Source organism: Nicotiana tabacum, chromosome 14, assembly GCF_000715075.1.
Source record: "Nicotiana tabacum cultivar K326 chromosome 14, ASM71507v2, whole genome shotgun sequence".
NCBI classification, from domain to species: Eukaryota; Viridiplantae; Streptophyta; class Magnoliopsida; order Solanales; family Solanaceae; genus Nicotiana; species Nicotiana tabacum.
Genome location: NC_134093.1, coordinates 21,505,290 through 21,518,473, shown reverse-complemented (window position 1 = coordinate 21,518,473; position 13,184 = coordinate 21,505,290). Strand labels below are relative to the sequence as shown.

The 13,184-nt window shown below is 35.3% G+C and overlaps 1 protein-coding gene across 2 annotated transcripts; it reads right to left on the bottom strand.

Moving 5' to 3' along the window:
• Nucleotides 1–4,636: 4,636 nt before the first annotated feature.
• Nucleotides 4,637–12,022, bottom strand: LOC107771580 (histone-lysine N-methyltransferase family member SUVH9). Of its 2 annotated transcripts, none has more exons than XM_016590987.2 (2): nt 9,671–12,022; nt 4,637–5,087 (listed from the first exon to the last, which is right to left on the bottom strand). In XM_016590987.2, the coding sequence occupies exon 1, from the start codon at nt 11,788–11,790 to the stop codon at nt 9,742–9,744; it is 2,049 nt and encodes a 682-aa protein (XP_016446473.1). In that variant the 5' UTR covers nt 11,791–12,022; the 3' UTR covers nt 4,637–5,087; nt 9,671–9,741. The 2 variants fall into 2 exon arrangements, with proteins under 2 accessions (XP_016446473.1, XP_075085505.1); XM_075229404.1 differs by having other exon boundaries at nt 4,637–5,205; nt 9,671–12,016.
• Nucleotides 12,023–13,184: the final 1,162 nt, after the last annotated feature.

Genomic DNA, 13,184 nt, shown 5'->3' with positions numbered 1-13,184 from the left:
ATTTGGGATTAATTAGAGTATTTACTCTAATTTTGTACTCTCTTTTATACTCTTATTGTTATAGTAAATTGCCCCTCTCCGCTTGTGGACGTAGGTCACTTTGACCGAACCACGTTAAATTTGTGTCTTCTTTATCTACTTTAATTGTCGTTGTTATCAACTTTCATTGTCTTTGTTATTGCCATTATACCGTTGTTTGGCTAAATTCCGCACTACCCGGATTCCCGATCCTAACATAGAGTTACATCAGCATTCACGTCTCGTGACGAGGAGATTGTATTCATTTTGAACTTAAAATCAGGCAAGTTATGTTTGTGTTATGATATCATTAGAGAACATTGGAAACAATCTGAAATCGAGGGGCTTCCTAAGGAGAGCTGCATCAGAGGCATCTATAAATACGCAGAAAGACTAGTTATGTAAAAAGTATCTTTTCCATTTTAGAAACGAATTTTTGTTCATAATTTCTTTTACTAGTACATTTGATTATGAAACAAACTTTTGTTCCTGATGGTTTAATTGTGAGATAATTCGGTTTTGCCCATCCTGCACCCACCCCGAGTATATGCTTAAACAGGAATCACACAAGAATATATTAGAAATATCCATGATGCTAACGATGAAAATTATGAAAAATCCAACAGTGCAAAAAAGTCAGACCACAACCAACAAGAAAACAAGACAACGGCCAAAATATACTACTACATGTACAAAACATTAACGCTATTTTGTTCTATGAAGTGGCAAAAGTGAAGTGAATAGAATCTTTCAGACTTTCTTCCTTGTGGTGAACTAAACCTGCAATTGTTTGATATAGGTAGAAATAACAGAGATAGGTTACCTTAGATATGGGATAAGCTAACAACAACAACAACAATTACAAACTCAGTGTAGTTCTACAAGTGGATTCTGAGGAGGATAAAGTGTATCTATACTTTACCCCTGCCTTTAAAAAGGTAGAGAGCATGTTTCCGGTAGACCCTCGGCTCAGGAAGGAAAAAGGGAAGGGGCAATAACAAGCAAAAATTTGACAAACGAAGCGAAAATACAAAACTAAAACTAAGTAATGCAATCAGAAAACCGAAACAAGGCAGCAACAAGTAATTACAGCAACTAGGGATAAAACACGAAGGACACTAAGTAATGTATCAAAGCTACTGTGACAAATGATAAATGCATTTTACCGGATGTTAACCATATAATTTCTCTCATAAAAACATATAAATTATCATGTTTCTTTCATATTCTTAACTTTATTTTGCAGGAATAATTATAGAAGAATTGTTGTGCGCAGCATGAAAAAAGAAAAATAAATATTCAAGAAAAATAAATATTCAAGAAAAATACAACAAAGAAGTGTAAGATCGAGTTATGATTCATTACTGTCGTGATAATGCACCAAGTCTCGATTTGCCATGATGAAATCGTCGAAATCTAAACTTAGAATGACAGAATTCTCATCTCTGCAAATTCAAAATCTAGATTTGCCATGAAAATCTAGAACCAAATCGAGAAGTCGAATTCTCATCTCTGCAAATACAAAATCTAAATTTGCCATGAAAATCTTGCACCAAATCGAAGTCATCGTGAAATTTTCTTATATAAGAAGAAGAAGATGATGATGATGATGATGATGATGATGATGTTGGCCGATCAGAGGAGGGTATGAGAGTGTAGAGAAAGCTTAGAGATAGAAGTCTGAATCCAAGTTCTTAATAAGCTTCTTTGTTTTATTTCTTTCACTAGCTAGTATCGAGTTATCTTTTCTTTCAAATCATAATAGTGGTTTAGTTGTTGTTTCTAAATAAATTTCAGTGTAGGAAATTACTCTAGTTCCTGCTTTTAATTAAATAGGGGAAATTATTCTTCTTGAATATTTCTTTCTATTTTTTTATTTAATGGACAAGAATATTTTCATTGTAAATACTAATTCTAGTATGGAGTAACTTTTCTTGTGTTGGGAGAAAGACAGATCTTAATATTTCTATATAATAGTAGTTATTATTCCTCAAATTCATATGCTTGAGCCAAAAAAATTTATTTAACTTTTATCTGTTTTTACAGTTAGATGTTATTTAATTTATTAACATCTATCGATCTTGTACTACATATTAACTGTTTATTAATTCTGTAATCGAGAGAGGCAGAAGAAATAATATAGTTAATTGTAATATTCATTGTTGTTAATATTTATTCAGTAACATTTGTCTCTTTTATGTTATAAATAATTTTACACTTATCTGTAATCGAGAGAGGCGAATAGTGTAATAATGAGTTATAACAAGTAGGGTAACCGAAAGGGATTTACTAACAAGAGCATGTTTTAGTTAAATCATATATTTATGGTTCTTTAGTATTACTATTTTGAAGATTAATTTGTATAATCGAGAGGAGAGCAATTAATTATTCAACTTGAGTAATAATATATATTTGTAATCGTGAGAGGCATTTATACATTTTTGAGAAATAAAAATTGAAGAATAATAATTCTACTATATATTAAAAATATTAAGTGAAGTCAGGATCCCAACACCTTTTTATTAAATTTGTGAAAAAATAAAATATTTTCTATTGCTCTATTCGTGCATTTTTAGTTAGTTAATTCACAACTCAACTCTTTCTGATTTTCTCAAATAGTAATTAAAACAAGAAACGTCTGTAGAATAGATAAACCAATCTTTGTGGGTTCGACATCTTTCTATACTATTATTTGAGAGAGTACGAGTTAGAATTTTATATACACCAGACACTCCCAACAAACAAGGACAACACTCGGCTACCTAACCCTCTACCTTTATTCTCAACATCTTCGTGGTCATGTCCTCAATCAGCTGGATATCTCGCCTAATCACCTCTCCCCAAGACTTTTTCGGCTTGCCTCTGCCTCTTCGTTGGCCCTCCAATGCTAGCCTCTCTCGCCTCCTCATCGGCGCATCGGCGCATCGGTGCATCTCCTCTTAACATGCCCGAACCATCTAAGTCTCGCCTCATGTATCTTATCCTCCATAGAGGTCACACCCACCTTATCCCGGATAACTTCATTTCTAATTCCATCTAACATGGTATGCCCGCACATCCATCTCAACATCCTCATTTCAGCCACCTACATCTTATGTGAATGGGAGTTCTTGACTGGCCAATATTTTTTCCCATACAGCAAAGTCAGGTTAACCACCGCCCTATAAAACTTACCTTTTGGTGGCACATTCTTGTGACACAGAACACCAGAAGCAAGCTTCCATTTCATCCATCTCGCCCCAATACGGTGTGTGACATCCTCGTCGATCTCCCATTCCCTTGTATAACAGACCCACGGTACTTGAAACTTTCTCTCGTAGGAATGACTTGTGAATCAAGCCACATGTCTTCGTCCACTTTCTAAGTCGCGCTACTGAACTTGCACTCCAAGTATTCTGTATTTGGTCCTGCTCAACTTGAAACCTTTAGTCTGCCTTCAAACCTCTAACCTCTCGTTAACACCACTGCGAGTCTCACCAATCGGTACAATGTCATTTGCAAATAACATGCACCATCGCACCTCCTCTTGAATGTGTCGCGCGAGGGCGTCAATTGCCAGGGCAAACAGAAATGGGCCTGCCTCTAAAATACAAGATGAGGTTTAATAGTGTATGTTATTTGCGGACGGTATTCTGATTATAATTGGCGAAATCAGCGAGGGTATCAATTAAAAGTGTAAACTATGGAGAAGCGCTCTAGAGAGAAGATCTTAAAATAAGTAGAACATGTGTGGTACAAGTTTAGTCAAGATAAGAAGAGTGAAAGCATATCGGATTATTGTGCCTAAATATAGATAATTTAGATATTTACGCTCGTTATTTCTACAAGATGAAATTATAGATAAAGATGTCACACATAAAATCAAAATCAGATGATAGAAATGGAGACGTGATACACGGGTGTTTTGTGATAAAAAGTATGCCTACCAAAGTGAAAGGTAATTAAGTTCTATGGAACAGTTATAAGACCAGCAATACTATATGAGAGTGAATATCATAGAGATGTGGATTCTAAGGTAGATATGTCATCATATAAGATTATACAAAATTAGAAATAATCACATTTGCGAGAAGGTTCAAATAACATATATGGAGGATAAAATGATCTGTCGAACACCAGATGCCTCTGCCCCTAGGTGTAAAACCATAGTAGTGAAAGTGTTAAAAGAGGATGAGTCTGACCTAACATCACATGGAAAGCGTTGTTTCGAAGTACATCATAAGTTTAGATCTCTCACTCAATAGTTGGACTATTCCCACTTTTGTTAAATAAATTCTGGAGATATTTTCACCAGTTGGTGGTGATTCAATAATGTAAAGCAAAAGCTAAAAGACTAAAGAGGCAAATGCTAAAAGACTAAAGATACCTTCAAATAACTGATTGAGCTTCTCCTATTAAGTAGAAAATCTAACACTCAAAGCATCACAGCTCAAGTTTTCGAAATAACTTGGCTAAATCAAAGCAAAATGAGTTTAGTTAGGGTATTTCAGTAGTGTAAACAGCAACATTAGAGAAAACAGCTTAAGAAAAAGGAAGAATTCAATCATTTAAATGAAACTTGCATTGCCATATTTTATCCTTTCAAAATCCCAGCATCCATAATTTGACACATTGGATCGCGTACTAGGTGCTTCCATCTTTAACTAGAAAGAGAACAGGCAAAAGCATTTGAACTGCACTCTGGATATCCATTAGCACGATATAGATACAATCTTCTGTACAGAATAAGCAGTTTGATCTTCATATATACAAGCTATTACTACAACCTATAAAAGTTCTAACGATCAAGAACATCAATAGCAGACCAGCTCTATCAAGGAGATGATCGGTTAAAAGGGTTCCTTCCAAAGGCGGATAGTGGGAAAATGCAATATCGCTTTCTTCATTCTTCTAGCTAGTCATTGAACACCATGCTATCTACAATATAGGATCGACAAACTGATGAAAGAACAGCAACAGGGGCAACTTGTTTCAGGAACCTAGTGATGTAGTCTAGACCGTGTCATCAAGACAGCAGGATTATAATAAAAGGGAAACACAGTAACAGTTCGCCAATACTCGCCCTTCATCTGCATGAAATAAAATATTAGTCAGAATCAGCAGAAGGTTAGGTAGTAAGCTGCTTTGAGCGACAACTGTAGGCCAATATCTTCATAATCAAAATCTTTTCCCTAGCAGGTTGCTTCCCTGACAAAACAAAGGTATCAGCGTATGCACTATGATTTCCAGAACCAGTAACTATCGCGTAGGTTAATCAATATATTATGAGTTTCGGTTAAGCAAACAACAAATGGAAGTGGATAAAATCATTGAAGTAGAACTGAAAAGGGTATATGATTAAAAATAAAAACTCTGAAAGGGTATACAATAACAAGACTGACTAAGATCCATAACTATGATTTCCAGCTGGAAAAAGGAGGACAAGTGATTTTTTTTTAAACAAGAGAGGAAAGGAGTGTGATATCTAGCTAACATTGTATGCATTGCAAGAAGTAACAAGGATGACCTTCTCCATGATTTAGTTCAACAGCTCTAAATGAAAAAGTAGGTAAATTCAGTATCTTATCTTACTTGACTGCAGGCATTAGCTAATACAATATAAACAACACTAACGGGTCATGGTCGCATTGTCCAAAATGAATACAATAAAGCTCCTTTTATGTTTTATCAAAATGGACAAACATTCATTTGAGCCAAAACATAAATGCACTGCATGGAGCCAATGTTTCCCCCCAACAAGAACAACGAATCTTATTCAAAATCCCTGGAGGTGCCAATCATAAGCAGTATCGTTTACAATCAAAACAAGACATGACAGGAGGTGCCAGTACCCAACAAAGTTGCACCTCCGGACACCTTACAGGACATCAAAAAGTAAAAGACAAAAAACTATCAGCAAGCAAGTTTAATTTATCATCAAACACAATAATTCAAGATAAATTGAAAGAAATAAAGCAAAAAAAGAAAAGGGAACATCATACTGTTTCTGTGTATTAGTATGACAAGAAGCATTACTCTACGTCGACAAAAGTAGCTATTACTTCTTTTTACAACCGAGAAATTCCCAAAGGCCAGTTGGCAAACGGTTCAAGACCACCGTTCCGTCCCTCTAACCTTCTCCATTTAAATACCACGCTTTTGTCGGCAGTAAATTCGAACTCATGACATGCTCTTAACCCACACATCGCGCTTTGTGCTATTACCAGTTTACCACGGAGTGAAAGCTCCGGGAGTAATTATCTATTACTAATACATTAGCAATATTTCTAATTCCTTGATTTGTTGATATTATAGTTTATCCATAATCTACCACTTATGTGAGCTTCCTACTATTGAAACTTCCAATCAATAAGATTAACTAACACTGATCAACATGTAATACGATTCTTATAAGAGCATTTATTAGAGGCAAAATTAGAATATCAAGATAAAAGTTTCCAAATATATAGGGCGTCAAAGAGACCAAAAAACGCAAAAAATGTATCATGATACCTAGTTTGTTTCCCCTGCACAAAAAGTATAGATTTTGTAGGCATTTAAACTTTATGAAATAAATGTAACTTGAAGGCATTCGTCTATTTTATGAGTAAAATCATTTTGAAACTAACCAAAACAGGAAGAGGATTATATAAAATGGAATGGTGAGAATAGTATTTAGCAATCATATACATGTGCACACTCATTCCTCATCAAGCAAAGATCTTTGTTCTTTAAAGTAGGAAAACATAAAATTATGTATCGACCTCTATGGAAGGGCACTGGGTGAGGTGGGATAGGAAAAGACTTGGTCGAACTCTTAGCTGTGAACCGCCAAGGTGGAAAAAGAATTCATCATCTTCAAATGAGAGAGAAGAGGTAGGTGGACCACTTAAAACTTTTCAAGTTTAAGGTTTTTACTTATGGAATCTTATTGATATTCTCTTAATGACTTACTCCCTCCGTTCCAATTTATGTGACGTAATTGGATTCGGCAACATAGTTTAAGAAAAAAAAGAAGATTGTTGAAACTTGTAGTTTTAAAAGCTTAAAGGGTAAAAACTCTTTTGAGGCTTCAAGTTGTGCGGTTATAAAAGTCTCATTAAGGGTAAAATGGGTAAAAGGAAAAGTTTAGAGTTACTCCTCTATGTGACAGAGTTTGACTCGATACGGAGTTTAAGAAGAAGAAAAATAGACTTTTGAAACGTGTGGTATTACAGGCTTAATGGGCAAAAGCTTTGTGGGGCCATAACGTTTGTGTAGCTATAAAAGCTTTTCATTAAGGGTAAAATTAAAAGTTTAAAGTTAAATTGTTTTCAAATATAGAATGTGTCATTCTTTTTAGAACGGATTAATAAGAAAAGTGGTCACATAAATTGAAACGGAGGGAGTAAATTGTTTCCAAATATAGAAATGTGTCATTCTTTTTTAAACGGACTAATACGGAAAGTGTGTCGCATAAATTGAAACAGGGGTATATTCTGCTTTTCATTTATAATAATTGGTGTAGAGAGATGAGGCAAAGAAGGAATTGATAGAGTGCGTCGAGAAGTTGAATACCTTCTTGATCGAGAAAATGTCCTTGCTTGTAGTTCTCTTTTTTTTTCGAGATTGGGTTGGTGTTCAGTTCTTCCTTCAGATGTTAAGTTAACATCTAATGAAAACAATGTTATTGGCAGGCGATATACAATACCTAATTTGGAAATACAATAAACAATTGAAAATGATGAAAAAGGGACTAAACATTAATGGAAGGAAAGAAAGAGAGTCAGCAAATTGGGCCAGGGCAGGGCAAAGTTGGGCGAGGTGGAGTGGGGCGTTAGCAGGGAAAGCATCCCAGCTGACCCTGTGTCATTGTCATACCTATCCTCCTTTAATGGTGTTTAATAAATTTTACTCTTTAAACTTGAGTTTGTTTGTGAAGGTGATACAAAAGGAACAGTTTTTTCATAAAGATTGAAGTGAGTGTCAAGGCAAGTTCTTCCCCCCCACCCTCTTTCTCTTCTCGTACATGATCACCACTTAAGGACGCATAGTCCCATGTAATTAAGCCACTACGTAACTGTCCAATCAGATCAAGGTACTTTAAGTTAAAATCAATTCAGCAATTCCTAAAAGAGAAAATTAACATTGAGATATGCAAAATACTCAACATCATAGCTCATGTTACAATTGGCACTTGGACACCAACAGACAGTATTCTTTTGTCCATTTGATCCCGTTAATATTTAACTTAGTTATAGCACTACTGTTGTTCCAATACTTGAACGAATTTCCATATAAATAAAAGACAATTTCATCAGTATAGCTGCCTCTCCACTGTTTGCATACTTGACCTACTTCCCTCTAAGTTCCATTCCCAAAATAAAACTTCCCCTTGAACAGAACATTTTTTTCTTCCCCTAATTATATCAAGCTTCTTGATATCTTCTCAACTAAATATTCTATTTTTCACATTTCAAAACCTTATTTTTAACCCTCTTATTCCAACTCAAAATAATTTATTATACTCTAAGAGGATGTTTGGTAAGCTTAAGCACTAGTACTTTCTGGCTTATTTATGCATTTGGAAAATCCCACAAGTGCTTATAAGCCACAAGTTGGTCACCCCTAACTTATAGTCTTTTCAGTTTATAACCACTTCTGATCTGACCAAACTTTTTACTATTTTACCCACTTTTAAATACCAAAGTACCCTTCCTAAAAGAAAACCCCTACCTCCCTCGTCATTCAGTCATCCGTCCTTTTCCATGTAAAAATACTTTTACAATATATATAGGGCATTTCAGTCATCTTAAAAGAAAAAGTGATTATTATCAGTTACAGTACTTCTAATCAATCATGTAACCGCTTATTATAAATCAACTTTAGTATTTAATGCATATCAGCTAGTCTTAATTGACTAAACCAAACAGGCTCTAAATCTAATAGCTAGTTTAACCTTTTTTTTAATAATAGTGGCATCCAGATCAACATGCGCACTTCGAGTAAACAAAATAGTGTTTAACTTTGTCCACTAAGACTAAGGTAGAAAGGAAACAATCTAGTGTTTTTGTTCGTGGTCTCCCTTGATTTTCACCCACTTTATTGACCTCACACCCTTAGGTGTAAAAATAAAAAGAAGTTCACCTATTATGGGACAAGAGAATACTTCTTAGCAGTTATTTGAGGAGTTCTTTAGACATGGAATCTGAAGAGGAAGATATCCACCAGTGGAAAAGAACAGCAAATCAGAAACAAAATCATCCTCTGAATCATTAAAAAGACAATCAAGAATGGGAAAGGGAATTCCTATTAAGCAGCATGAAAAGAAGTTCAAATCCATTCATCAAGCGCAGTAAGATGCATTCAAACTGCATATAGTATATAAAAAAAAAACTCAGCAAAGCAATTGGAGTTCCAAACAGCTTTTGGCGACACGTCCAAAAGTCGCCAAAGCTAGACAATTTAAGACTGCCCAATATTGTAATAAAATCAGTCTCATCAATTCCAAATTCCGAGGGCTTAAAACAGCTTCTAAAGAGATTCAGAATAAAGGCCATAACTAGCTAGAGTAACAAGACAACTGAAAACCAATACCAGTACAGACTGATAGTCAGCCCTCTAGAAAACATGTAGCTGAATGCCGTTACAATTTTGAGTTTAACAGAAATTATTGACTGAATGTTTTAATTACCTCAGCAAATGATGTGCCAGAAATGGCTGTGCTGCATCATGTTCAAAATTGCATCAACTCCTACAAGTTAGTCAATTACAAATGGCAAGCTTCCCTGTCCATTCATCTGCAACCCCATAATCAATACTGATCTCCCTAAGAGGGGGGATATTCTCCATTGCAAAGAGCATCAGGTGGGGGAAAGATACAGTGTTGTGATCATAAAGCACGGGCTGCACCAACACGTTGGGGCTTGAACTGTGACTCATATAGCATGCTACATTCCTCATTCTAGACACATCCATCGCGAAATCCAGAGGAGGAATGGAGGGGTATGCTGGCCGCACATAGTCAGGATATATTTGGGACAAATCTCCCCATTCTGCCCACCTCTCAGGAAAGCGACTTGGATAGACTAAACTATCACCATTCATTGTAAAGATTTGGGCTTGCTCTCGTGTGAGTACGACCCCAGTAAATTCACAGATGAAGGACCCAGCTTGGATCAAGTCCAATGACCTAACTCCCCAACCAGTCTCTCTAGACCGAAACACTTCAAATCTGTGCCTCAAACCCTTTTGACTCACTCGATTCCGACAAGTTGGAGGACACTGACAATGTGGTCCACATTCAAACACTAATGGTTTACCTCTCACCAATATCCCATTATAATCATAAGCAAATTGGCCACCATTTCTCATAGCACAAAAACAATTATCCACACACCCATTAACGCACTCGCAGCCATTTCCACTGCCCACATTCTGGTACACATACGGAGGGAAAACAGTCTTCAACAGATAATCAAAATAAACAGGATCGTGATTATCATCGATATCGTTGAAAAGAAATACTGGCATGTTTTCTTTTTTCCTAGATATATCTAGACTAACATAACCCGTAGGCCTTGCCACCAAAGGTCTAAGCCTAAGATTCTGCGCAAACCTAAGAATGGCACTTCCCAACTCTTCCTGATTCTCAATCCTAACAAGCTTGTACTTATACACTCCAAATCCAGACTTCCCAACATCAAACCAACATTCAACAATTCTATACAATCCATCATACACATAAACTTTACCACTAGCACTACCTTCGTACTTAAAGCCGCGAATTACCCTTACCTCAATTCCATAGTGCATACTCCGCTCCAATGCCAAATTCCCACATTCCAGCTTCTGATGCATACATTGCCTCGACAACTTATCCTGTCCACCGTGCCCAGTATATATAATCACATCTCCACCATCCTGATCATCCTCGTATCCACCCGAAACAATCACACTCGTAGCAATCGGCTCCCTATTCGAGCTCTGACTCGCAGGGACATAATCAATGCCAGCTTGAACCTGCCCATGTAAACCAACAACACAAAGCTCCATCCTGAAAAAGAACACATCACCAATAAACACCCCCGGGATCGCCCCAACAATTCGCTTATCGCGATTCATCCACAACCCGTGTTCTCTTAAAACCTGACAAGCCTTTAAATCACCTCTAGTCTTCCTATGAGGCACCACACCCATGTTATTCTCATCGTCAGCCATTGCTAAAACACGCAACGAATCATACAGCATTCGGGTTCTCCTCACAGCATCGCGAAAATAACGTTGATCTTCAGGTTTAAGATCTGTAACCCTAACTAATTCGGATGACCTTTGTTGATATTTTCTTCTAGGAATTACCATTTCCGAAACCTGATTATCCTCATTATTAACCGGAACAATGGCACGTGAATTATCGAGGTCCATCTCGACGTCACGTGAATCGTCATTGTTAGGGTCAGCAACAATCTCAATATCTCCATAACGCTGCATTCTTTTAGCAAAAGCTTCACGAAACAGCTCAGAAATTCTGTTATACTCAGAATACACATTTGTTCCATCAGACCCAGATGGGTTTTGTTCAGGTGTAGTAATTAAGTTGTGTGATAGTGAATTAGGAGTGAAATTGCAGTTGAAATTGGGAGTATTAGGGTTGGAGAAAAGAGGTGGGGTTTGAAGATCAGCTTGAGTAAATTCATCAAGGGGTTCAAGTTTAGGTTCAATTTTGGGGGTAATTAACGGAGTTGGAGAATTAGAGGTTAAATTGGTGGATTCAGGTTGAAGATTAAGGTCTTGAAATGGGACAAGAGAACCCATTTTCTCTCTGTGTGTGTGTGGAGAATGAACAAAGAATTTTTATGGGTTTTTCTTAGGACATGAAAGGAGAGAAAAAGCTGTTTAGGGGTTTGAAGAGAGGTTGATAAAGAGAGGTTTTGTTCATGGAAATGGAAAAAAGGGACTTGGGGAGGAAGAAGAAGAAGAAGAAGAAGAATAATAATTCATGAGTGGATTATGGCAATATGGACAAAATTACAAAAATATTGGGAGTAAATAAAAATAATACTAGGGACAAAATTTATATTTTTGTCATAAATTTAAATTTCATAACTGGTAGAAAAAATTTAATATTTGTGGACAAAAAAAGGATTGCGTTCACGCAACATTCGAGAAAGGGTCGCATTTTAACGGGTGTGATTTGACACTATAATCTAATATAAGTATTAGTGGTTACTTTCATAGTTTGAATCTGCAATCTATAGGCTATACAGATAACTTTTTTGAATCTAGAATTTAAAAATTTTAATTATTTCAGTTTAATTTTATCTCAACCATTTGATTAATTGGGTTTTGAAATGCATTATTTTTTTATAAGAATTAAGCTAAAGCTATTAGGTGTTGATGAACTCGTAATTTGTACTAAGTCCACCTCGAAAAGTGAGGAAATTATGGATGGGAAAATTCTTTGCTATTCGCATTTCACACCAATTAAATATATACATAATACTATGTATTTTAATATAAATAAAAAAAATTATGACCACACAAATTTTATAATATATTTAATGCTGCGAGTTTTAAAAGTCTCGTATCATACAAATATTATGACCTATTCAAACTAGCAAATTTTTAAAATTTTTTTTTTTTTAAATTATATTTCGAATCAATCTACTTCACATAAATTAGTGAATAAAGAATTATACAATATATATTCATACTTTAATTTAACTTCGAATATGGAATGAAATGTTGAATTTTATTTTTATGGTAAAATAGATACTATATCTTATAAAAATATTAAAGTTTTTGTAGAGTTTGACTGTACAAAAGCCAGTGGATTTAATACACATTTAGGCTCACAAAATGAGGTTTTTTAGAATTTAAAGTACAGCTTATGTAATGGAAGCAACGAGTGGGGAAGTACATGAAAAGATTTGTACGTTTGACCATTTGATTTGGTACAATAAGCATATAAGAATTCAACTATATGTAGATTTTGATGTACGTTGAGTTGGATTTAATATTTGTAATTTGTCATAATTACAAATCTTTGGTCTAAAAACCCAAGAATTAATGTTTTAGAAGCTTTTTGTGTTTTGAAAAAAAAGTTTTACCATTTCACTTAGAATAATATGACTTATTAAACACTTCATACGATAAAAACTTTTAAATAATTCCACAATGTTTTTGCTTAATTCTAAAAATAAGTACGA

Excerpts from the sequence above, each read along its gene's own strand:
- LOC107771580 (XM_016590987.2), bottom strand. The coding sequence starts at position 11,790 with ATGGGTTCTCTTGTCCCATTTCAAGACCTTAATCTTCAACCTGAATCC.